The sequence below is a fragment of the Penicillium diatomitis genome (assembly GCF_028827545.1).
Source record: "Penicillium diatomitis strain IBT 30728 chromosome Unknown utg000002l_segment0_segment0, whole genome shotgun sequence".
In the NCBI taxonomy this organism is placed as follows: domain Eukaryota; kingdom Fungi; phylum Ascomycota; class Eurotiomycetes; order Eurotiales; family Aspergillaceae; genus Penicillium; species Penicillium diatomitis.
In genome coordinates this window covers 1838193-1863637 of record NW_026623174.1, presented here as the reverse complement: position 1 = coordinate 1863637, position 25445 = coordinate 1838193, and the positions used below count along the sequence as shown (strand labels likewise).

At 50.3% G+C, this 25445-nt stretch overlaps 3 protein-coding genes across 3 annotated transcripts; 2 read left to right on the top strand and 1 right to left on the bottom strand.

Annotated features, from left to right (window-relative positions):
- Positions 1–62: 62 nt before the first annotated feature.
- Positions 63–1823, top strand: N7539_001762 (asparagine--tRNA ligase SLM5; the record flags this gene model as incomplete). Its single annotated transcript, XM_056931365.1, has 4 exons — positions 63–331; positions 414–534; positions 601–1116; positions 1200–1823. The coding sequence occupies 4 exons, from the start codon at positions 63–65 to the stop codon at positions 1821–1823; spliced, it is 1530 nt and encodes a 509-aa protein (XP_056793396.1).
- A 12923-nt stretch (positions 1824–14746) lies between these two features.
- Positions 14747–16146, top strand: N7539_001761 (camp independent regulatory protein; the record flags this gene model as incomplete). Its single annotated transcript, XM_056931364.1, has 2 exons — positions 14747–15626; positions 15668–16146. 2 exons carry the CDS (start codon positions 14747–14749, stop codon positions 16144–16146), a joined length of 1359 nt encoding a protein of 452 aa, XP_056793395.1.
- A 4161-nt stretch (positions 16147–20307) lies between these two features.
- N7539_001760 (uncharacterized protein) lies at positions 20308–21010 on the bottom strand (the record flags this gene model as incomplete). Its single annotated transcript, XM_056931363.1, has 2 exons — positions 20308–20636; positions 20971–21010. 2 exons carry the CDS (start codon positions 21008–21010, stop codon positions 20308–20310), a joined length of 369 nt encoding a protein of 122 aa, XP_056793394.1.
- Positions 21011–25445: the final 4435 nt, after the last annotated feature.

Sequence of the window (25445 nt, the reverse complement as noted above, 5' to 3'; positions counted from 1 at the left end):
GGAACCCACTTGACCTTAAATCATCCTCTCATTAAACACGCACCACGCGCTCCGGCACAGTCATGCAGACATGGCGTCGAACCTTTGTCACGTCTGCTCCCCGACTGAACGCTAGCGCTCTGTCAAGATGCAGACCCATTACCAGAAGATGTGCTCAGATCCTCGAGGCAAGCAAAGCGGATGGGCCGTGTAGCTTGGAAGATCAAGAGATCAAGGTCAATGGCTTCGTTCGATCGGTCCGAAAGCAAAAGCGGTTTGCTTTTGCCGAAATCTCAGATGGCTCGACGATCGAGCCTGTACAGGCGATTTTGAAGCCCTCGCAAGCTGCGGAGTAGGTTCATCCAGGAGCCGCGCAACTCGACCTTCTTCCGCATGAATCAGTAACGGTCTGACACGGTCGCATTCTCACGCAGATTATCTACGGGTGCCGCCATTGAAATCTCAGGTATTTGGAAAGCCTGCCCGCCTGGCAAGGAGCAAACACACGAGCTACAGGCGACCGAAGTGAACATTGTGGGGAACGCAAACCCAGAGGTGAGTGATCCGAAGACAGCAACATGCCGAAGAAGCTCCTTCTAACTCTCAACCCAACATCACCAGACCTACCCAATACAGAAGAAGTATCACAGCCCAGACTTCTTGCGGCAGATTCCTCACCTTCGTATTCGAACACCTTTCCAGTCGCTCCTTGCCCGCTTCCGGTCAGAATGTCTGTTTCAGCTTGGCTGTGTCTTCCATTCTCGCCCTGAGGGCCCTTTCACCCAGGTGCAGCCTCCGATTATTACATCTTCCGACTGCGAAGGAGCTGGAGAAACTTTTACTCTTCTTCCGCGCGGCGGCGTCACATCGTCCAGTGGTGATGCAGAGCATTTCTTCCGAACACCAAAGTACCTCACAGTATCGTCCCAGCTGCATCTGGAAGCATACGCGGCGGAGCTTGGGAATGTCTGGACTTTGTCCCCTGTCTTCCGGGCTGAGAAGAGTGACACTCCCCGCCATCTTAGCGAATTTTACATGCTTGAGGTCGAGGCGAACTTCATGAACGATATTGATACACTGACAAACCTTGTGGAGGACCTCCTTCGCGATCTGACTCGTCGATTGTCCACCACGTCTGTGGGCCGGGAGATATTGACAGCGAAGCGAGGGGGGAGTCGGGTCACGAAGCCAAAATAGACGAGTTGAAGGTGGATCTACAGGCGCGATGGGACCGACTGATGGACGGCCCACGATGGCACCGTCTCACCTACACGAGGGCAATTGAAATGCTTCAACAGGCAGTCGCCGAAAATGGCGCGGTATTTGAACACTCTCCGACATGGGAAGATGGTTTACAGACGGAGCATGAAAAGTACATCGTGGAGGTTCTGCACCAAGGCAAGCCTGTGTTTGTGACCGACTATCCCACGGCCATCAAACCCTTCTACATGGCCCCTTCCCCATGCAACAATGCGGAGTCGCCGGGTGACACAGTTGCCTGTTTTGATCTGCTTCTTCCTGAAGTCAGCGAAGTCGCCGGCGGCTCTCTCCGCGAGCATCGGCTGCCTAATATCATTCAAAAAATGCGGGAATACGGCCTGATCAAGCGTCACGTTGAGGGTGACTCTGATATGGCCGCAAGGAATGAGCCGCGCTATCCACATCTTTCCCCCGATGAAGACCTTGGTCATCTTGAATGGTATGCGGATCTTCGGCGATGGGGCTCTGCTCCTCATGGAGGATTTGGGCTTGGATTTGACCGATTCATCAGCTACTTGTCTGGAGTCTCTAGTGTTCGCGATGTTGTCGCGTTCCCACGCTACTATGGACGGGCTGATTGCTAATGTTGCGTACCCAAAGGCATTGTGCAACGTCTTGGTCAATGTACAATAGTCTACTTCTATTTATCTCTGTATGATATCAAGTCGATGAAGCAGTTGCCTGCAAGCAGTCGTGAGTTGACCCTACAGACACTGTATATTGGTCTTGTAGATGCCGAACAGTGGCCAGTGCTATGCACTTGTGTAAGTTTGAGTCGTTGCAGGTAGTGCATGCGTGTGCCGGTGACGAGTCTAGTCTGGCTCGAGGTCGACGCAAACGAAAATACCGAAAGACAATAAGAAAGTCGCCCTCATCTAGTCAGGCGACCCGTGTTCGTCATCTGACAATGACCTTGGAAGGTCGACAGTAAAGTCTAATCTTTCTGACACACACGCCCTCCATGGACGGTCCAGTATACCTTACCCTCGTGAGTGTTCATAAGCCATTCACCGTCACGCTTTTGAAGAGGCAATCAGCCACCAACTGCAGATTACCTGTCGGTACTTGAGTTGCTGATCAGCATCTAATTGTCCACATAGTTATACTAGTGGTATCCGATCTTGTTAAAGCCGGGACCACATGATCTACAAGTCAATTGTAATACATCCCCAGTATCTGGAGTCCATTTGAGCCGCATGTGCTTCCCTTTCCGGTAGGACGGTTCCCGTTCAGGTGACGGCGCAGGTTAATAATGGTTTTTACGGGCGATTTTCAGGAAAGGCTACCCTTGTCAAATTGAACTCTCTGGACTTGATGCAACCGAGAGGGCGCCCAGAGAGCGCCAGCGATGTGGCGCATGAGCCCTTGAGCCATGCATAAGCTCTGAGCCTATGGCCCTTGTAGCGGGGGACGTTCCAGCCTATCATTTCTGATCAACCTTTAGTCTGTGACACAGTCCGCGTGGACCTCCCGCAGGCATCCATTTATGATGAAGATGCACCGTATTGGAAGTCTGTCTGTCGCTGTGCGCTGGAGTGTGAACGTCAGGCTCCGCTGGACCTTGGTACACATTGGAACCCCTGTGGCGAGGGATGTATCCCAAGAAAACATTGGGTAGCCGAGAGGGAAACCGCTATGATGGCTACATAACGGAGGTTTCCAAAGTCTGGTAAAAACTTATCCGCGCAATTTCTCCTCCCCTTAAAGTTGTTCAGTCCCCACCCGGGTTGAAATTGTTCATAATTTAATGCAGCGCTCGTCGGCTTCGGTGAGAGCGAACCCCGATCCGCAAAGCCGCATATCCGAGCGGATCCTGTCATACCCTCCCCAACAGTGAAGCAAAGACCAAGCACAGGTTAGGTTCTAGCGTGGGTATTGGGCTATGTGAGTCCAAATGGGAGGGCAATGTGACAGTATCAAGCCTGTGCTGTGGGAGCAGAACTCTTACGAAGGTGGATGGCAAGGGAAAGGCAGGGCATGCAAGGTGTGAGTGTTTTACATATGGATCAGATTGTCGTGTATACCGCCCGTGCACGCGTGAGAGTTCCTAAGTGGATATGTTGTTTAAACAAACTGGGAGCCCGTCTGATCCTGTTTGTCGAGTTTTCTAAGACAAGTGCCTGTGCCACCACATAATGGCGCAATATAGACCAGGTAAAGTGCTTGAGCTGGAATGAGAGCCCTGACTCGATTAATTTCAACTTTACCATAACTCTAGAAGAGTGGGTGGTTGAAAAAGACAGCTTACTACAGTACAACATGACCATGACCGGTCCCGGAGCCCGTTTAATGAACATGAATAGGACGGGTGGGATCGAGGAACAAGGGGAGAGGGTCACAGCCGGAATTGAGGACATGGGACCGAGAGGGAGGGGCTCCTCGATCGTATTCGGAAAGACAAGAGGCGAAAGACCGGGTCCATCCAGTCGAATTCTCCAGTATTGCTGGTTCACCTTGCACTAGGTACTCAAAGCAAATAGCGTTGTGCACAGGCTTCCCTAAAATGGTCTTACTCTCCGAGTCAATCAATGTGAGAAGTCGCCAGATGATCTTTGCAAACTGATCGGTGGACATGTACATCCGTAGTGCGAGGTGGTCATGCCCAACACCAAAATGTGTTAGACAAGGCGTGATCATTCCACAATCGATGGGATCGGCGGGTCCGAGAAGGAAAGAATGGAGGGCAATCCAACCTTGTCGGGGTTAAGCATAAGCGAGACGCTCGGGAACTGCAGAGCCCGCTTGGGCAGCAGACGAGTCATGCATGGGTCGGAAAGAATAGCCGTCTGACAAATCACATACAGTTCACCTGAGAACTATCTAAGCTTGAAACACGGTCTAAAACTCCAGTGTCCATCAATGTACAGTACATTGTACATTGAGATTCAGCAGTCACTGATCAGCCACGAGTGTATGTTAATGCTATAGTCGCTACTCGCGAGTGTATGTGTATTGTTTTGATTTTTCATATCAACTTGATCATGGATGGAACGAATAATTTGCTGCATAGAAGATGACGCATAGTTACACAGCGTACCAAGGTTGGTAAGGTTCCACACGGGCTTCTCAGTTCTCACATCTGGAGTCATAGGACTAAGGATGGCAATCCTTCTGACCAGTCAGCTATTGCCTACGGCAAAGTAAATGGCGGAACATTATTATCTGTTTCTCCCCATCGACAAGTGAGACACACCGGTCGGGTCAAGCCACCCTTTTAGGGATTGAAGGGAGGACAAGAAATCATGAGTGGCTAAGCACGGTGACCCCCGCTGCTAAATTAACTTCCTTCCAAGCCCTGGTGGGTGGACAAGGCGACCAACTGACCATAAGCTGGACAAACTCAGATTGGATTTAGGCTTGCCGGTGACAGTTGCCCGTGCTTTCAGTCAGGAGATCAGGCTGGAGGATACCATTATGGATATTGAGTGAGTTGTTTCCCGCGGGGAGTAATACGACAGATTAAATTGGAGAGGTTCTTGGCAGAAAGGTCTGACCCGACCATTTTGGAACAGTACCGCCTATCATCATGAGTTAGTTGACTGACTGGTTGTCCAGCTTTTCTCGAGCCCAACATGGAAAGCCAAGATCTTGGGAGACTTGGCAGGCCAAGAGAAACAGACGGTGCGCTCTACGGGGTGCATCAATCCAGTGCCTCCGACGTGAGGGACTGAAGATGGAGAAATGAATCGCCCCCGGTGGACTCGTGGAATACCCATGATGTATGTGCAGTTGTCCACCCCTAGTACGGTAACAGAATGTGATTCTTGATCATCCTTCATCATTGCTGATATGCTAGCAGAGCCCACTCAAAAAAAAAAAAAAAAGCCTTCGGGGTTTGCCTTGGGTCATGCAACCTGCTCCATGCATTTCCCCAAAGTCGATGATTTGGACATTCTCGAGACAATATAAATTCAGCTTTGTAATCATCCCATCGTTTCCTTCCAGGCTAGCAAAGTTTCACGATCCTGTGCGGCCATATCGAAGGACAGAAGCAACACACATGGCCAAGTACAGTAGTAGGTGTGCATGGGCATGGGTATATGCTGAACACACCAACGAATTCAATGGAATACCTGAATCGTGCCTGAAGGTGGAGATAAGCTTATGCGACGTTGCACCAAATCATTTCTTGCACAATCTTAGTTCCTTGATTCCAGGTGACATGGTGGATGCTGAATGCACAAGTCATTTCCTCGAAGGCTTGAACCCCCCAGAGCCCGCATTTTGAAGCGGACATTGTTTTGGCAACGTCTTTCTGCAGCCCAATTTCCGATACAATAGTTGGGGAAATGATCTTCAAGATCGGCACCTATAACCACATTAGAGTTGACGAGAAGCTCGTCAGCAACGGGAGGTGATCAGCTTGCATCTTTTCGCAAGAAATTAGACGGTGCTATCGCTATTGTATCATGCGACATGCACTGCGGAGTCGTACTGCGTAGGACAGTACGTGTATAGTGTATACAATATACACTGTGTGAGTACACAGCACACATGCGCATATGCACCTTGCGATGTCGCATGCCGTCCTCGTCGAACTCATCATCTCAAATCCCTGCACACTTTGGACTTTGGAGCGACGTTCAAAGTCATCTTCTGGAAAGGCGGAGCCTTGACTCTTCAAGGGTGCTGTAGAGAATGTCATCCAGGGTAACTGGGGGTTGAGATCTATCACGGCCAAGGCTACATAGCCAGGGCCTGATGAAACATGCCCCTGATTTGCATATCACGATCGCAAGACATGACAAGCATTGACAGCAATCTAATGCAACCATCGGGGATTTGGTGGCACTCTAGTTCTGAAGCGATAAATGATCCGATGGTCCATGGGCATAAAAAAAAACGCTTATTATTGGGGAACGTGGAAGCCGTTCTACCCGGCGGTGTGTTGAAAAAGGATGCAAAGGTCGGGGACGGATATGCATGATTCCTTGAGTCCGACGCACCGGCCCCTGCTACTGTACCGTCTCGGATATAGAGAGTAAAAAGGGCACGGAAAAGCCGAGCTATTCCCTAGAAATCAACATCGATAAGACTGACTTTGTTTAAGGAAACTAGCGTTGTGAGCTTCGGATCCACAACTCAGTCAGGATCCTGTGGGTGAGGTTCAATCTACCTTTTCCAAGAGATGTCTGATTCCAGCACGATGGTTACAGCTCCACTGTGAACCTTCAAAGTCGTATTTCCGGCCACGAAGGGAGGGGGTTGCCAAAATCAAATCATTAGCACCATTGCGATTGTAAAGAATCATGAAGCCGGGATTTTGTGGGCACATGCGAGCTTTGTAAGATCCATTTCGAGGTTGCAACCCACGGTTGGCAATGCTGGTGTCGGCTTGGCCCGCACAGAGGGCAAGTCCATCGGGCAATTCCACAGTTTTCAGTGTTATGCTTAGCGAGCAGTGGGGCTCAATGTGTGGATCTGGGCTTAGGCGCCACTTGACACGGCCGCAAAGGGCTTCTCGCTCGGATGATCGGGTACGGCAACGACGGCATGTCCGGGCACAAGGGAAGTGCTACATTTACCAACTGTAACTGAACAACTTTGCTCACAATGTCACACGTCATGAGGCGTGTACTTGACCGGCTCGTAAATCACGGACAATCGAGGTAGGAGATGAGCCACCAGAACTGTAAAATCACTACAGTCGGTCTTCCCGGCTTCTTTGCCGAGAACATAACGCTCGGCGAAGCCTCAGGGAATTACTCACTCTTCTGGTTGTATTTTATTCGACTCACATGGTAATTGATGGGACTCCTGTAGTAACACTGTGACACCAAACTACCAGGCTTGCGGCCAAGAGCGCCCCGAGTACCCAGTCATCTTCGCCAGAGCCATGATTGATCAAGAATCAAGCAAGCTACGACTGGGATTATCCTGATGGGGAAGTAAGCGCGCGAAAGAATGGATCCACATTCAGAGTTTAATCCACTCAATTTGCTACTGTAGTCAGGTTCTTGAGTGCACATTTCCATCTGTGTGCAGCCCCGGCCCCCGACCACGCCAGGTGGAAATCCATATTGTGTCTCCATTTGGGGCGATAGTGAAGCAGAGGTAGAAGTAGCACCTCCAAGGGCGATTTCTCAAGAGATGTCCACACGAAGGATATGGAGAAGGCGTCGAAGATGACGACCGATAGTGATTATTTGTGAGGAGCGTCAACAAAGGGTTGTTTCACATTCAGGGACGGGCAAGGTTGGAATGCAGGTGCTAGTAGTTAGTACTGAGTCTACTAACGCGAGCTTGGAAATTGTGGGAACTGAGGAAGTGTTTCTTTCTATTTTCAATTAGGTCACGGATGTTACCGACTGTTTCGAACGTATTCACTAGACTTACCTCGAGTAGTCGAGGAATTGGACATCAATAGAGGGTCATAAGCATGTGAAACGACCAGATATATTATCATTAAGCTACTTACCTAGAATACTTCGATGATTCAGCCCCGGAAGTTATATCATGAGACATCAAAGGATGGGTATTGTACAGTGTACCTTGGCCAAGAAATTACTGAGAAGGAACAGTCCATGCTTCTCGTGCTCTGCTGAGCCTCCTTGACGAATTTGGAGAAAGAACAGATCTCACGGCCTCTCCGACAAAGTGACAGTATCACCCCGTGGGCTGGCTCGACTCGTTAGCCCGATATAGGCTAAAGTACGTCGACCAATATCCATCGATTTGATGAGCCTCACACCCTCACTTACCTTGGAAAACCACCTGTTCAGTGCTGCCTTCAAATCTAGAATGACCAGGGACTCTCCTCGCAAGGTCAAATCAGGTCACGTACACCAGTAATCAAAATAAGCCGTATCCTGGCCATTGCACATAAAGCGGGAGCTTCGCGGTCCGAGCATGGACCACGCGGACTGTCCGCTCTTCCTGGGGCTTGTGCTTATTCCATCACCGGTTACCAACTTAAGAGATGTACAGCCTGTGGTACACAGGTAGCTGAGATAATTACGAGATCAACAGTCAAATTGAACGAGACCTTTGTGAATGATCTTCTGGGCGACTCATTTTCTTGTGCTAAGCTGCCTAACGGTGTTCGCCGACCCCTTGTGCCTGCGCTGAGCCTTTGACACTTCTCGACAGGTGAGCGCCGTGACCCACGGTCAACGGTCCTATTTGACGGAGTGTGGGTTTCGAACTGTCTCTTTTTTAAAAAAGCTCCCACGTCTGCTCACACCGTCCGGCAAGAGTGTCACGAACTTATTAACTCATAGCTTTTGATAACGTGTACTGAAAGCCATTTCCACGCCCTTTTCCTGAAATGGTGTCGCCCACTTCGGCTATTCACGGCTCTGATTGGTTACTCGTGTTTTGGTTCCCCTTTTCGAGCTCGGCAAGCAGCCTCAAATCGTGTCGTGTGCGTCTGATGCCTAAGGCCTATAATCTAGTGACTCCTTGCTAATACGAATCTACGCAAATATTCATGTTCGCTCTTCAGTAAACATTTACTTATTACATTGCGCGTGCGGAAGATACGTGTGCAAATGACAATGTGTTTTGATCGGTGGATTCAGGGGGCCGCCGGGGCGTGTCCGAAATAGGCCACACTGGCTGTAATGCTTACTCTGGCAGCGGGAAAAAACTGGTCCATTCTTAAATTAACCTTATCGTCAATCCAAGGAACATTCGCAGCCACCAATTACATGTTAGGGGTGCTGGATCGTATTACGAAGCACCAATAATCGTACGTCGAGTACGTTGCATGCGGATTCAGAATTAGGCCTTCTGTGTAGGATTAGTGTTACAAAGCCCCCACGTAATTACCAAGGTAAGTGCTAACGAGGGAGGCAGAGGAGTTTTTTTGGTTGACCTTACAAGTAAAACTTGAAATCAGTTCAACATCAGATCTGACCTGACCTATGTACTCAGCACATAGGTGTGTCGAATTGTCAGTCTAAAAGTTCGTATACATGCTCAATGATAAATACTGTCAAAAAGCTTCGTGTGAGCTCTGCTTTTGCACTTTGCCTATGGGACGGATTTTTGTTCACTTAAAGATCAAAGCTAATTAGCTGTTCGGTGAGGATTATATGGTATACAGAATTGACCAAAAGGAAAAGCAAAAAAGCAGGAGTCCTAGAAGCAAACCTTTGGCCAACCAAAGGAGTGAGCAACTGAGCAGTCAAGGCTTGGCCGCGTCATAAACCCGAAAACACCAAGTACGAATACGATACATATCACGTGTGATAAAATCGCACAAAACGAATAGCCCTAGAAAGGGTAGATGATTATTCTGATTTAATTTGATGCATTATTATTATGACTCAGGACTACAGCATTGCCTCCCCGATCCTCCGATTAACGCGGCACTAGAGAAACTTACTCCCGAGGTGGCTTCTTGGCTTTGGCCAGAACCACTGTTCTGCCTTGTCCGTGGTAGGCTCTAGCCGACGGAGCCCGCCCGTTTCGGTTATTGCTGGGAGAGGATCTGTTCACAATAAAGATGAATTGGAGTGTATCATTGCACACTGTACAGTGTATAGTGTACACTACACAATGATGGGGAATTTTGGCGCATTTGCAAAAAACACAAATACTTTAGACTTCAAAGTTCGGACGCTCATGATAGAATTATTCCGAGTCTTCCATGACGAGCCTGGTCGACCGGTCTGTCATGTCTTACAGGCAGAGTTCTCGCGAACCCATGATCAAAATTCTTGAACCAGAAATTCCAAATTATAAGATTCGTGGCATCGACATCGTGGAATTGGTCAGCAATGACTATTTCCTGTGATAATTAGCTCTACCGGAAACGCCTGTGCAGCTGCCAGTAAAACAGTCAGAAAGACCATTTTCACTTCTTCCCACTGCGGTAGACTGTACAAGCAGTGAACCCTGGAAGTAGCGTGGCAACAGTGAGCGAATGATGGACCAAACCATTCATGATCAGGTAGGTTGATCTTTACCACGGAATCCAGAGAAGTAAAAATCGATTGCATCTTCCACTCAACCGGCCTTGAGCTTACTGTCGGGATCCGAGTGGCATCATCGGCTCCGGGGCGTATAAATGGCTCACAGTTTCGCCGCCTTGTTTAAGCGAGCATAGAGTTCGGCGCCGACACCCTCGTGTCGAATTAAGCTTAAGCTCTAATGGCCGCGCGCACCGCCGAACACCTTTTCAAAGGATTGTTGGTTCCGGCTCCCTAAGACACTCGGTACTGTACAATACTGCTATTTCGGGGGGTTTCTTTTTCTTTTTTTTTTGACTTTAACCCTTCCAGATCGAAACAAACACAATTAACGTTTTGATATCTTCATTTATTAACGGCCCTCTCCTCTTTCTAAGTTTTTATTTTTATTTCCGATGGGAATCGTTCTTTCCAGATACATTACTTCGTTGCTTCTCCTCCACCGCACCGACTAACTAAGCTCAGCTTCGGCTTGTAAAAAGCATCAATTTTCAACGAGCTGAGTACCCGTCACACTGCCTGCTCTCGGCATTGCGCGGAGGTATGAGGGGTCACAAGCCCCTTGTTAAGAGGTGCTTTGAATCGACAAAATGCCTCGTGTCATGTTGCGACCGTGTCCTTCGGAAGCCTCGGCCTCGGCTCCGCATTGGTAATGTGCATGCTGTAACAAAGTGTGCGGTACACCTTGAGAGGTCGCTAGAATGGGACCTTGCGAAGTTTGAAGGGGTTTGAGCCAAGGGCCCGAGCTCGAGGCTTGCGACTTTACGAGTCAAGAAGGTGTCCTACCTTATAATTTGCAGCGCTACCTTTTTTTCACTTTACGTTCCCGTTGAACCGGGTCCTTTTTTTCCCCCCCTCGCCTATCTAAAGCTCCACCCTTTGCTCAGCCCCACTTCCTCCTGGCCCTGTGAAAGCCACCGTAAGCTTAGCCAAGACCTATTCAAAGACTTTCCAAGATTATGATTATTGCCGCAATTGAGGATGTGGGCAAAGTTCGGCGTCGTCTGGGATGGATGAGAAACGTGTTGCTCATTTTAAGGTCCACCGGACAAGAAAGGTTGGGGGGGGGGGGGGGGCTCTTGATTACTTTCATTTTCACGTTGAAACTAGAACCCCGGGCTACAATGTGGATCAAAGTGTTCACTCAGTCAATGATACACCTGTAGATCTGACGATCAGGGGGCCGGGGCGATCACCACGTCTTCGGCATGTGCACGGGGTGCGACTCCTAGCGAGCACACCTTTAGTGATACATCCAGGACTCGACTAAGCCGAGCGCAACGTCACCTCTCTGTGCAGTAGTTGTATGACATTAGCGCTTCAATAATATCGGTGCCTAGGTAGGCAACATTGGAAAAAAATACCTGACTTATTGAGGAGGTCTGATAAGCACAGCACAGGCGTCGTGCTACTTGGCAGGCGACAAGGTTGGCCGTTTATTTTTTTTAACCTAAAGACTAGCTGACAACTTAGAGTTGGGTCTGGGAATTGGTGGCCCCAACGGTTGTTGACATTTCAGATTCATCAATGCTCGCGCTTAGATGAATTCCCGTCATCCATCTACTTGGCTAGAGAAGCCCTCAAAAATCTCGTCATGACGCCGGTAACTTGAGCTACTGTCACTCTATTAGGCCCTTTCAAACCGGGCAGCTCGTTAAGTGCTTGAGTACAGTAGTCCATAGTCCATACAATACATTTAGAGAACAATCAACCCCACACAGTACCCCAACCTACCTGAAGCTCTCACAGTCACCTGATCCACGACACAAGAACACAGCAGACCTACATGCGACAAAGGTCCATCCGTCTATGCTTGTAGGTTTGTGGCCTCGCTGCCACACTTGCTTTGCCACAGCCACCTCATACATTGAGACAACCTCATTTGTGAATATCCCATTCGTCAAGCAACGACGGTTGTCGTACGGTGAACAGATTCTCAAGGCTGGTATTCGTAAAGAAAGCATTGAATTCGTGAATCAAACCCGCTGTCAACTCGTTGAGTGTCTGCCTGGAACTTTCTTTACCAGTGATACATCGGTGAGAGGCTCACTTCACTGGGCGTGTGATCATGGTATGTGGACTCGATCATATAAGACAGTCTGCTGATCTGCTCAAGCTCGAACTGGGGAATTAAAAGTCGATAATTACCCATCTCCTACTAGGCTACTACTACTACTGTCAAGTGTCAACTGTGTAAGTGTATATACTTTATCCTATCACTACTCGCGTCCGACCGGCTAATGTCCGAATTTGAAATTTCTTACTTTCCATTTTGATTGTCATCTGTCCCGTCTCGTTTTTCCGTTACGGTTTTTTGTTCCAATTCGGTCCCCGATTCCCAGTTTTAAGGCCAACCGTAGCCAGAACTCGACGATGATTCGTGTGGCCTTCCAAGCTTAGCTGGCTTGCTCCACCCAACCTTGTTTCCAAGAGGCTTGGTGATTAATGAAAACCCAGTGGATAAAAAGGGTTGGAAATAATAATGTAACTTTAATTGGGGAACCAAGTCTGGGATCATTCTGCGGTTTTGTGTCCTTGTTCAAATCTTGTCTCTGGTCTTTTTTTTCACGCCCAATCCTTCGTCTCCCATCTTCCAAGGAATTCCAATCATGTCCACGATCACTGCGCGGCCGCTGCCTTTCATAGTCCTCTGCTCTCCTCGATCTTGACCCTGGAAAAGAGTATTGTTTAAAGTGTGCTCTTCAGGGGCCAGATGGCTTCGATCATTGGAGTCTCGAGGTATGAACGACTTGCGTGACCAGACTGCGTCCATGCCTCGGTCTTTGAGTCTACGAGCTCAGAATCCCCCTCCTGCGAGATCTTACATCAGAGTCCGTTGTCAAATTTCAAAGAGTAAGATCAAGTCTAGCTGTCTGACTCTGCACAGATTGGGTACAATCTAAATTCCGCATCTCATACTTCAATTGGTCGACGATGTTCGCTTGCCGACTATAGTGGACACATTTCATGAGAATGCAATCAAAGGTGCCGAGTGTTCCAAGAATTGAACGCCCACCTTTTTCTCATGTGGTCGCCCATTCTTGGAATCTCGGCCTTTAGTAACCTCCGCCCGATCTTGGCTCCGGCCCTGCGCTCGCTTGGATTTAACCTTCTTTGCTTGACCCATCGGATCCTGCAAGTGGCTGATTCTCATGTCTGTACCTGTCTCACTCTTTAAACATCTCCCTGTAACGTCTGCCTACCTTCCCCATCACGTATAATTTTCCGCGTCCATCGCATTCGTCGTATTGGCTGGGTGTACCTCCTGGACACATGATCTTAAGCATTTCAAAAAATTTGAGGGACGCCTCAGCACTTCCCTTTAATTCCAGGTGGACCCTCGGGTACTCCAGGCCAAGAGTGACAGTGTGTCACTCTTGGCTGTCGGCATACTTCGAGTCTGTCGTTCTGACCGATGGGGATGCACTCACCATTGGTTGTACTCTGGAGCCTGAAAGTCAACTCGCGAGATGTCGTGGGAGATTCCAAACTCATTCGCTCTCGGCATGCCAATATACTTTACGTTTGTAGCATGGTCAATGGAGTTTGACCGAAGGAGAAATCCACCGAGCCCACAGGTGCTCCACATCCAAGCCTCCGTCCGGTCTCTGCACTTCTGCAGGCGCTCAGCCCTTTTCTAATTCCGATTCTGTGATTTCTAGTTTTTCCTTTTTTTCGCTTCTGTGTTGGGGGCCCCCAAGTTTTGGGAAACAATGGCAAAGACTCCCAGAACCAGTGCCACAGACTCGCTACGACTTCCAAGCACTCCCAACCTACTCAAGTTCTTCTCGTCCCCCACAAATTCAAAGTGCTGTGTAGAACGTCAAGTAAGCGCAGGATCTGATTGTCAAAATTACGCTTTTGATTCTCGCGTTTCAGTGACGTAAAAAGGCCCGGCCTGACCCCATCTTCTTCTGTAGGGTTAAATACTGTAATAATAATTATAATAATCATCATCATAATAATAATCATATATGTGGATCTTTTCCAGTCTCAGTTTGGCGCGTCCATAGTACAGCATTACACACGGATTATTCAGGTTATTCTTAGTTGATTTTTCCTTCTTGGGATATTCCTTTTCGGCATGTCCCTCTTCTCGAAGGAACAGCCGTGAGAAAATCACAAGATTTCTTTTTCTGGCCTGTTCCTTTCCCGATCAGCCGTATCTCGGCCCCTCTGATGCTGTAGCCTGTTTATATGCTTGGATCTCTCCACCTTATCGGATTTTACCTTTTTTTATGCTTGTTTCCCCTTCCTTTTCCCTATTCTCTCAGCTTTCCTTTCTCCCAATTACATCTGCGATTCCCTCCCTCCCCCCCCCCCCCCCCTCCTCCCAAAACCACCAACCCAGCCCCTCCCCCCTTACCACCGAAGGTCCTTCGGCAAACTCCAAGTCGCCGTTCGTCCTCGACTTGTCTCGTTTCTCTTTGTGTTCCTCGACGCCTTTGTACTGCACCGGCACTCACGAACAGCGAGAACAACAAACAAGCTTGAAACCTGCCTCTCGCGAAGCAACCTGCACTGCCGCCAGCCGAAGTTGCCACAACCAACCCGCATTCATCTGCTGAGTGACCGGGTGGGCAAACAGCAAGATGGAGACATACTACGGACACGTTCGCACACCGGCGGACGCCATCATTCTGTTCGAGGCCTGTCGCATTGGTCTTCTGCCTCGAGTTCAGCGCCGACTATCAGAAAAAGAGCGCCAGTCGATACGGTCGGGCTCTGTCTTTGTCTGGGATGAGCGAGAAGCTGGGATGCGCCGATGGACCGATGGAAAATCATGGAGTGCCAGCCGAGTCTCTGGGAGCTTTCTCACCTATCGCGAGATGGAAGGGAAACGAGGCGGTGGCACTGGTCCCCAAACATCGGTCTCGCGACCCGGTAAGACGCCAGAAAGCCGAGGTAGCGACGACGATCGAGGCGACGGCACAGACGAGGGTCCTGATGGGTATCGATACAAGCCCGACGGCCTGATGAAGCAGTCTTTCAGTATCACCACTTCAACAGGGCAGCATCTCCACTTGATCAGCTACTACTCTCGTTCTCACCCATCCGCCGCCAACCTCCAACAACCGACGACCGACCCAGCCCTCCGTCATGTTCGTCCACAAAAAGGCCTCTATCCCGAGTCCACGGTCAACGATCAACAAAACCTCCCGGTCGTGACCCGGGGCCCTATGCCTGGCGCTGCTGCGTATCCTATAACACCGCACCCCATGAGCGGGTTTCCACGGACAGTGGCGGGCCATCCCCAGCCTTACGCGCAAATTCATCATCCATGGCCGCCCACTCCTCTCGCAACTCCTCCCACCATTGCGGTCCCCTACCATGGGGCCGCTTTCTTACCCCCGGTGGCTGCGCATAACGGCCCATCTCCTTATGGCCCCCCGCCGCCACCACATCAACCTCCTCCTCATTTCCAGCAGATCTCGCATCAATTACCTCCCCCGGACACGCGATCGCCAGCCCGTACGACCGGCATATGCATCACGAGGCCACTATGCCACCAGCCGGACCCCCGACCGTTGGTGCCCCAGTCTATCCTGGACGATCACCTCGATCACTGCCTCAACAGCAGCCTCCCGCGCCCGAGCAAAGAAGTCCCCGGGTATACGGTCACCCTGCGTCTGATCCGCGAATGTCCTCGCCTAGGAATCCTCCCATGCCTGCCCTTCAGCAAGCAAACGGGGTCGCACATAGCCCCCAGGTGCCCAAGCAGACACCTCCCATCGCAACGCACCAGCTAGGCCCCATCAACAATTCTCCCAAGCCGAAGTTGGGCGCAGTCCCCGGTATTGGGTCACTCGTCAGTGGTGCCTCGCTCGCCCCGATCACAGCTGCCGCGTCTGGCGCCAGTGGACCAGGAAGTCCTCACGTCGCCCGTGCATCAATCGTTCCCGACGGACCTCGAGACATTCCCAATGATAAGATTGGGTTTGTCGGGGAGGATATGAGAGCACTGCGGCAATTAGACCGCGTCTTCATCTGAGTAAACACCACATCACGAGACACTTCTTTTTTTTTTTTTTTTGCGCCGCCACAAATCTACTTCTGAATAGATACGGCTGCAGCTCAATCCCACCTCCTCAAAAGGAGAGACATTCCTTCTTCTCTACAGATGCTTCTTGTTTCGGTCAGATCGCATTTGTGCGAGCCGGGTTGATCTTTTGTTTTCAGTTACACGCGTCCGGATGTTCGCGAGCTAGAATGGCACGGGTTATTTTTCTCAAAGGAAGCAGGAACTTCTTGTTTCATGTGATATCCATTATGTTCCCTGGGGGTTTTTTTTCTGTCTGTTGTGCTGGTCATTCTCGACACGACGTCTCCCTTGTTCGCGTCCTGTCTTATCACCGTCCTCGTCTACTGAGGACATCTTGAACACGAAGTAGTTCACTACTTTTTTTTTTCGTTTCCCCTACCTCAATCCTGGTATGCCTTCACTCGCACATCTTCCGCGGGGTTTTGGTAATATTTTCCGTTTCCCTTTCCCATTTCTACCTCAGTCGGATATTCTTTAACATTTTGGCCTTGCATCGGGATAGGATCAGAATACATGGATAAATTGGAGGGGGCTTACAACCCTTTGGATTCCCTCTATACATATCTTGCAATGCATAAAGGTTTCTTCATCATTCATTTTCCGATCACTATCCGGCTCAGATATTTTCTAGTACTCTATGATTGTACTCACACCACAAACACGCAGTGCGTATTCGGAGACGTGGGAAGTCGGATTGCTACGATCATATTCTACGCCTTGCGGAATGTCAAAATCGACGATGTTCAGAAGTCCTTCAGACTCAGATGTGGTCAGGGCCAGGTAGGTACAGGTACTACGTAGTACACAGTGACACACGAGCAGACCTACCGTATCTGTCACGCAATACGGTCTGGTCCCTACAAGTCGATGCGAGCAGCCCACGGGAAGCTGGGCAGGCCTTTTGCATCCGCCCGGCAAGGATTTGATTTGGATGCATGTCTTCTACAGACAACGTTATCTATTGTGTACTTTATGAGTTTATATCGAGTGGATGTGCCCCGGAAGGGTCTATCACCAGCTTGACTCCTCTGGATGCCCTGTCTCATAGATGTACATCCCGCACTTGAATCAGCCCGTATTGACACTTCCACCTCCAAATGGCTTGTAGGTGTCGAGGATCCATCAATAGCCCCTGCCGGGTTCGATCGATATCTGTCGCAGCAAAGTCATGCCGCTCCCGATGGTGGTCCGATGCCACGAGGTAGATTGTGTCATCATGGCGATTGTTCGTGTATGCAATTCCATCCACGGCCATGCGTGATCAGAGTCATTCCGGGTGCTCCGCCCACGCGGAACTTCCGGTGAGTGATTTCATCCTTTCGTGCAGGCCGGGGGCGTTCCAAGGGTAGAACTCGAATCTTTGCCCTGATCAGGCAAACGGTGTGTCTTTCTGTGCCGCCTCGACGATCGTCTGATGCGCGCTTAGCGAGTTGTACTCGGAGGCCTTATTTGGGCTGATAGGACTACTGTTGATTTTCTTTTTCTTGTTCCCGTCTTTTCGCTTCTCAGGATAAATTCGAAGAAGGGCAAGGGAGGGGGGGGGGGGGGGGGGCAGCAAAACAAAGAAGGAAGAAGCAAAGAACAACAGAGACCATGCCAAAGGTCGTCGCTTTGCAGGTTCCATCGAGCTGTGGCAGTGATTGGCAAGACCGGCAATAAGATGAAAACGTGCCGTCTTGAAGAACTACAATTGCCAACCCCTGAGATGCCCCTCGTCCCCTTGCCATCGCGATCCTGTCCGAAACTGCCAATTCATGAGTACTTGTCCGGGGCGCAAAGCTGTCTGTCACTCGAGAGCGCTGATTGCACCATCAAGGTATGTGTGCCTCAGGGGGAAAACCGTACTACCGGGAAAAAAAGCAATATCAACCCAAAGCACCGGGAGAGGTGTCACGAAGCAACGCATCTGATCGGCCCAAGGAGCGGGATAATCGAAAGGCGGTGCTTGCTTTTTTCTTCTTTATTTCGCCTTTGGATGAAGGATGAACAGAGTCACACTAGTGATTCAACGCCCGAGGACGGGAGGCTAGAGACATGGTTGGGATCTGTATTGTTCTGGTCAATCCAGATCGGAATCAGATCCACGTGCCCTCGAATCAGTCGCAGAGACTCGTGCTAGACATCTTATAGGATATGACGGGTACCCAAGTCCAATTCAGATGTTCCTTGACAAGGACGTTCGCCCTGTTCTCCCGAGTATCTCGAGATATTGCAAGCAGCGCGGGCTATCATCATCTGGGGAGAGGCACGCTAGTCAACCTAAAGTAGGTAGCTTCCACTTGACTTTTATCGCCTGGTAGAGTCAAATTGGCGTGGATCAGTCGCTCAGCGCACCGAAGATCTGGAACTGGGCCCGTCAGACTCTTCCTGTACGAGTAATGTCAGCCGAGGGTCTTTTCGCTTTCAAGTCAAATAAACACGTCAATTTCAAGTTGTTCGTAGCGATGCTGCCCCCATATCTGGGATCAACGTAGACACTTCCATCACGTGGCGACTGAGGGCGACTGGATCATGAATAGCCGATACATCATACCCTTGGCCGGTTCCCAACTACAGTAAGCTCTAGCGGCGGACAGCCTCAGCGAGACTTCTGCGTTCGATCGCAACGCACTTGACAAATCCCGAGACGAGGTCACGGTATATTTTCATACAGTTCAAAGAAGTAAAGTGTATGTCTTCAAGACATGATTGTACAGTAAGTTGCCTAGACGATTGGACGCTGACCTGGATCAACAAGTCATGCTCGCCTTGCCGAATATCTCCGCGGAAGTAAGTATCGTAACCTAATGAGATGATCATCTCGTTCTTGAGCACTTTGCTTATTAGGAGCGCCTGCCTGGCCATCGTTTCTTCCAAAGCATCGGAGTGCTCAGCAGTCAGCACGGCTAAATAGCATCCCGAGCCAAATGCACATCGGTTGATTCGGTCGCATGGGTGACCCCAGAACATTGATCTTCGTCGCAGCACTAGTCTCCTCCGTGAGTTTCGGCCACGAGCCAACCACGAGTGGTCTGTTTCATCCCCCAACTTCAGTAGCGGCGCGCTTCAAGCTTGCTTCAGAGCATCATTTCGGTGATCAGGGGTGCTTTTTTTTCCCCCTGTTTTCCCATTCTGGATTCAAGCGTGCTTCCATTTGATTTTGGCCAAGGAACGCACATGAGCTGGGCAGCAGACCCAACGTCGGACACCACTTCCACTGAACCAGCGCATACTCGGGAAACCTTCTTCTCGAGCGCGCACGAGATCACGCGGATGTACGGACCGGGCAATTTGAGTTTAGTCAGAGCCCCGTACCTTCAGGGTAGAGATTCGTTCAAGCACAAGGCGTGGCGAACAGACACGCGCTGGTCGATGGAGACACAGACGGCCGAGTCTCGAGACGGATGAGTGTGACTTGGGAGCACCTGTACCCTGTACCTTGGGAAAGTGACTGTCTGTCTGCTTGAAATTGGTGGTCACAGACTGTATACCCATGTCTATGTACATTGTATTTTGTACAATAGCTCCTAAAACTATACAGTCGACAGACGGGTACATAATGTTCTACTTGACGCGAACCCGAGGCAGAAGGCAAAGTTCTACTTGCTTTTCTCACGCTGTTGGATCCCTTTGTTCCTGTGTAAGCGACACCACTACTACTGTACTCGTGGTGTTTGTAGCACCCCGACTACAGTATCTGAGGAGTTATAGTAGGATACTAGAAATTTAGGAAGCTGCCAAGACGGAAAGCTGGCTTATTGATACGAGTCAAGTCTAATCACCACGCCGTGGCTTTTAGCTCCACACACCAACACGGGCTTTCTTCGGCGATCATCCTGTTGAAGTCCAAGCTTCTGTTCTGGCCTGTGTCACCTGTGCGAAACGGAGTCTTCTTACGCGGGCCACTTGATTGATGGACGTGCGCCGTTCTGGGCGTCAAATGCGCCATGCTTGACTGGATGGAAAATTTCTAGCTCGGACACCCTGCATTGGGGGCCGAAGTGTGGCTCAGATGAATTTGGTCCAATGGCCGCTATGGATGTTCATTACCTTGGATACCTTCAAAGGGGTAACTATAACCCATTGCACTCTGGTACTGTGGCTCCAGTGCGTATGATGTGTAGCTACTAGCTACTGAAGCCCCGAATGGATGGAAGTACGAGCTACGATCTGCCGCTGATCCTGGCAAATGCCTACAGTACTCTTGAATTGTGGTCTGATTTTTTCTTGAACGGTGCATGATTCAATCAACTCGAAACCATCCAGTACAGTACACATCTGGGAGCTTTGCTGCATATCGATCTCTTGCGACCCAATCATCTTTGGAGACGGGCCCGGCATCCTTCGATCTGGAACTGCGCGGATCTGCGGGCATCGGTCAATCATGATGTGGAGCGACCGGAACACAAGGCGCCGACCCACCCACTTGTGAATCGTCTTGAGATCTTGATTGTAAAGGTCTGACTGTGTAGTCAGGAGTCAGTAGTCAGTAGTCAGTAGTCAGTAGTCAGTAGTCAGTAGTCAGTAGTCAGTAGTCAGTAGTCAGTAGTCAGTAGTCAGTAGTCAGTAGTCAGTAGTCAGTAGTCAGTAGTCAGTAGTCAGTAGTCAGTAGTCAGTAGTCAGTAGTCAGTAGTCAGTAGTCAGTAGTCAGTAGTCAGTAGTCAGTAGTCAGTAGTCAGTAGTCAGTAGTTACTAGTCAGTAGTGAGTACGGTATCGGTTAAATAGACATCTCAGAAGGGAGTCATGGCTTGAGAGTGAAGATTCCCTCGACTGCTACTGTGGTCTTGACGGACCAAGAGAGTCGGGTTCGCTGTAGTATGCAGAAATCTCCATAGTTCGTTTATGGACAGCATGACGCGAGGAGAACCTTGGCTTTGGGGGAGTCTCATCCTCGGTTGGCTCCCGTGTAGTCCCGGTCAAATCCACAACCTTATGCCAAGTGCATACGGTACACTACTACACTGCAGTGCTGTACAGTGTAGTGTGTCCTACCTGTCTACCACTACCGGGTAACTACCTACAGTACAATTACAATGCCACAGTGCTCACGGTACAACCAAGTGTACCTGATCACAACGCCCAATTGTTCCCTCGAGTAGATTCAGAATATGAAATGTGTGGAAACAGCTTTCATTGCCAGTGTGAATCCATCGAGTGCTGCAGCTTACCCACACTGAAGGGTTCACGCCTTCACGGGGGTTCGCCAAAGAACCCTTTCGCCCCGACACACCAACTGGGGAAAGGTGGCACTCGCATCAGTCGTCCACTCCAGGTTTTGTAGCTGCGGGTTGACGCGAGGGTCTTTCGGCGGTGCCTGCACTTCCTTCAAGGGTGCAACTTCCCAATCACTCCTTGTGTAGTGTCAAGCGCCCGTGGTGTCGGCGACGTGTGTCTGTATGAAGGATAATTGGATGCAAGGTGACCATTAGGGCTCCCTTCCCCCAATTTCGAGTCTTACTTTTTTTTTTCGCTCCCGTCAGCTCTTCCTCCAAAATCCGAAAGTGACGTGAGTCCCGTGGCTGTCATGGGAATGCGATAACCTCGACTCTTTGTCAGCCTTTGCACCTACCAAGGAGGGAAGCTCCACCATTTGTAGGTTCTGACAGCCGATTCACCGAGGAAAGACGAAGGTGTGGAGCGTCAGATTGGCTGGAATCGTAATGGGTCTCTTTCTGGGCATCGAGATCAGATGATGGGACCGACTTGCTTCTGTTTGTATATTCATGACAGCGATCCGGGTGCATTCAATGGTCTCGACCATCATCCTCCAACGACGAAGCATAAACTAGTCGAGGCATGGCCCCCAGAAACCGCGAAAAAAAAAAAAAAAAAACCCACATGTGGTCGAGTCCCCGCAAGATCCTCAAGGCACATAGGCGAACCATTTTGCGTCACCGTCATAGCAGAAGGGTAATTCGACTCGTCCTTGAGGCGCATAGTAGTCTCTCCCAAGCTCACGGTTCTACGCCTTTCTCCGCCCGCCAAAGGCATCCAGCTGACTCACACAAATTTTTCTCAAGTGGGAGAAGAGAAGAGGTGGAAAAAGTACCTTCGTCCGTGGCCCGAGCGCGAGCCAGCTTTCCTGGATGGTCAAATCGCGATGAGTCTCGCTGTTGGCCTGGGCCCTGGGCAACTTCCTGTCCTCGAGGATGGGCAAAGTCCGCAATCGGTCGGATCAGACCTCAACCCTTTCAGGTTGACAGGGATTACTGCTGAAACTCTCTTTCTTTTCTGGGGAAGAGGCCTCCGGGATGTCCATCTATGGAGTTTCCGGTGGTCCTCTCAGCTGACGCGCGCCCATGTGTCAGAATCTGGAAACATACGGGCTGGAAAGAGGGCCGGTGGACAAAAGAGGCCGTTCGGTGCTGACCGACTAAGCCGCTACGCTCCCGCCCGGCTGGAGGGGTGTGACGACGATCTGAGCGAGCGATGATTTGGTTAGCCTCCTGGAGGTCGATTCGACCTCAACTGGAGAAGCGTGGGTCGAGAGAGTCCAAGAATCTGGTTGAGTATCAGAAACGTCTGCAGTTACGACCAGTCTAGGAAGGAACAAGTGTTGGACGTCTCTATGGTGCGCACCAGCCTACGCTGAAAGGGCTCTCGTCCCGACGAGCCGCCCTCACCTGACAAGGCAAAAGGGTGAGACCCAGTAACGAGGTACCAGCATTGGTCACCTTGTACATACTACAGCTACATACTTTCGTAGGGGTCTTGCGTTGAGCGAGCGAGCGAGAGAGAGAGAGAGAGAGAGAGAGAGAGAGAGAGGGAGAGAGGGGGGGGGGAGGGTGAAAGAAGTACCATTGAGTGTACTTGTCGAGTACCTTCGTATCGACGGTTGGGAGCACAGTCGTGCAAGGGTATCCCGTCACATCCACCCCAGTTTTCTCCTGCGTCGAAGCCACACGCCAAGATGCTCGTGATGTCCTGCCACTTACCGTCGGCTTGGGGACAACAGTAGTCTCTCCGATGGGGTGCAAGGAGAGTCTCCATGAGTTCATGAGGAACTTGCGAGTGATCGCCAAAGCGTCAATCATGTTTGGGTCTATACTCTTTGGGACCTTGGTCGAGTGACAGCCTTCTGCTCTGGGAGCATTTGAGACCGATCTTTCAAGGGTTAGTTCCAAAGAAAGTACTGCAGCTAGCAGGATCGTTCACAGGCGATTCGTACAGGAAAAATACAGGTCAGTAATCGTGTCGCTTTCCTGCAGCGGATATCCATGGGCTCAAACCCCAGCCTGCATCGAGACGATCCACTCCACCTTTCCCCAGATTGTTGGCGCACCCACACACAGGCCGAGCCGGAGAAACAAGGGAAGGTCGAGGAATGCAATGCAAAGGAAAGGTGGAGAGAGTCGAGAGGGAAAGGAAGAAGTTACCGGCCAAGCCAGGACGCCAGGACCACCGCGGTGCTGATCCTGGCTTGGAGCAGCAACGCAGCAACATCTCGGCCCCAACGGATCTTGCGGATCGTTGCTGATCTTGCGACCATGCTGGTCTTACTCTCGTTGCGGATCGAGGATTCGCCGGTCATCTCCACCGTTGGTCTGGCACTTCCCCCCCCCCCCCACCCCAGTTTCCCCGTGGGGGTTCGAGTTTCTTGCTTCACTCTCACTTTCAGTGCGTCTGCTTGGACTAGGACCGGCAAAGCTGACTATTGAGCAGTGAGTACAAGTGCCCATTCCCCCTTGGATTTTGGTCACGGTCGCCAACCCTGCAAGTCAATAAAGCAACTGTCATCCTTGGGAGGCCGTGTAAAGGTTGGCCAAGTCGTTGTTCAGCTGACTTACAAGGTCTGGGTCTCCTCGCCGTCATCCAGGTCTGTCTTGTGTCGAGGAGGCTGACTGCATCGGGTGTAGTGGCTAGTGGCTACCAGTGCCTGTGCGATCTTCGCATGCAAATCATATCGGCTTGAGATCACTGTGAAAGGGAACAAAGAGAGATGAAATCTGGGGTAAATACGCTTCTTCTTCGGCAGCCATCCGGGGAAGAGTCGTGAACCCGACCGACTAGTTTTGTGGCCCCTTGTCACCGTGTTCATTTGTCGCATTCTTCTGTGGGATTTGGGTTGACTGACCTCCCACGACGCTTGCTGGGGTCATGGAATAGCAAGGCTTCATGAGTAGTGTCTTATTGATACTTGAGCCAGTACCTATGGTATATAGTAAGTGCATTTTATATAACCACTGGGTACTCAAACCCTCCGCACGAGGTACCTTCATCTTCCATTGTCCAAGTAGCTGACTCGTCTGGCGAATACTCGCCCTCTGAAAGGAAGCGACAATGTTGGCCGACCAAGTGGAGCAGTGTCATACACTGGAGGATCCAGCTGGTGTTCATGGAGTGAAGTTCCCACTTTTCCAGTATTCCACAATCCACTGCAACGAACTCCTGGACTGTGTCAGCGTGTCACTGTGTTGCCCCCCTTTTAAAGTCACAAGAAGCGTGGGTCCCCCTTGGGTGGTGCGGCCTCGACAGGTCTGACATTCCGGTTTCACATCAATGCCACCACGCACGTAGATCCTCACGTCCGACCGACCCTCCCATGTCTAGAATCGGACATTGGTGGTACTCTGTGAAATCTACACATGGACAGTCCACCGTGCAGGAATGTCTGTTGAGGCCCTTCTCAATGTAAACAAGAAGTGGACGATGAAGATGATTCACAATGCAAGTCACTTCATTCCGAAGATGGGCAAGTGCTGAGGTATCAGTGTACTAAACCTCGCCATTGAAGTAGTCAGTACGGTACCTTTGTCGCAGACGGTGACATTCAATTTCGAGGAACGGACACACCAGGTCTGACCAACCTAGGCAGGTCACTAGACACCCGATACATTGACTATGCGCCGTGCGATCTGAGGGTCGCCTATTTCGGTCTTCCTGCGGACGATTTGGGGATTACATTGCATATTTGCTTATTTGCATATTTTTTTTTTTTGAATGGCCTTTTTCTTTCCTTTTCGCTCTTTTTGACAGTGGCTGAATCGGCTTTTTATCCCCCGGGTCCTTGCTCGCCTTCTTTTAGTTTCCACCTCAATTGTTCGTCAGAATCACTAACTCATGAAAATCACAAGGTACTATGTTGATGATGATGCCTCTCTTTTCTTCTTCTGGACCGAGATCCTCGCTGGGCTCTCGTGTCGATTGGAAGAGACATGGGCTACTTTGATGCCTCCGCTCGACGAGTAGGCGCCCAATTGTCCTCTCCCGCGTAGGTCTTGTCTTTGAACTCGCCTGTGCTGCGTGTCTTGAGAGTCTTCTCGTGGAT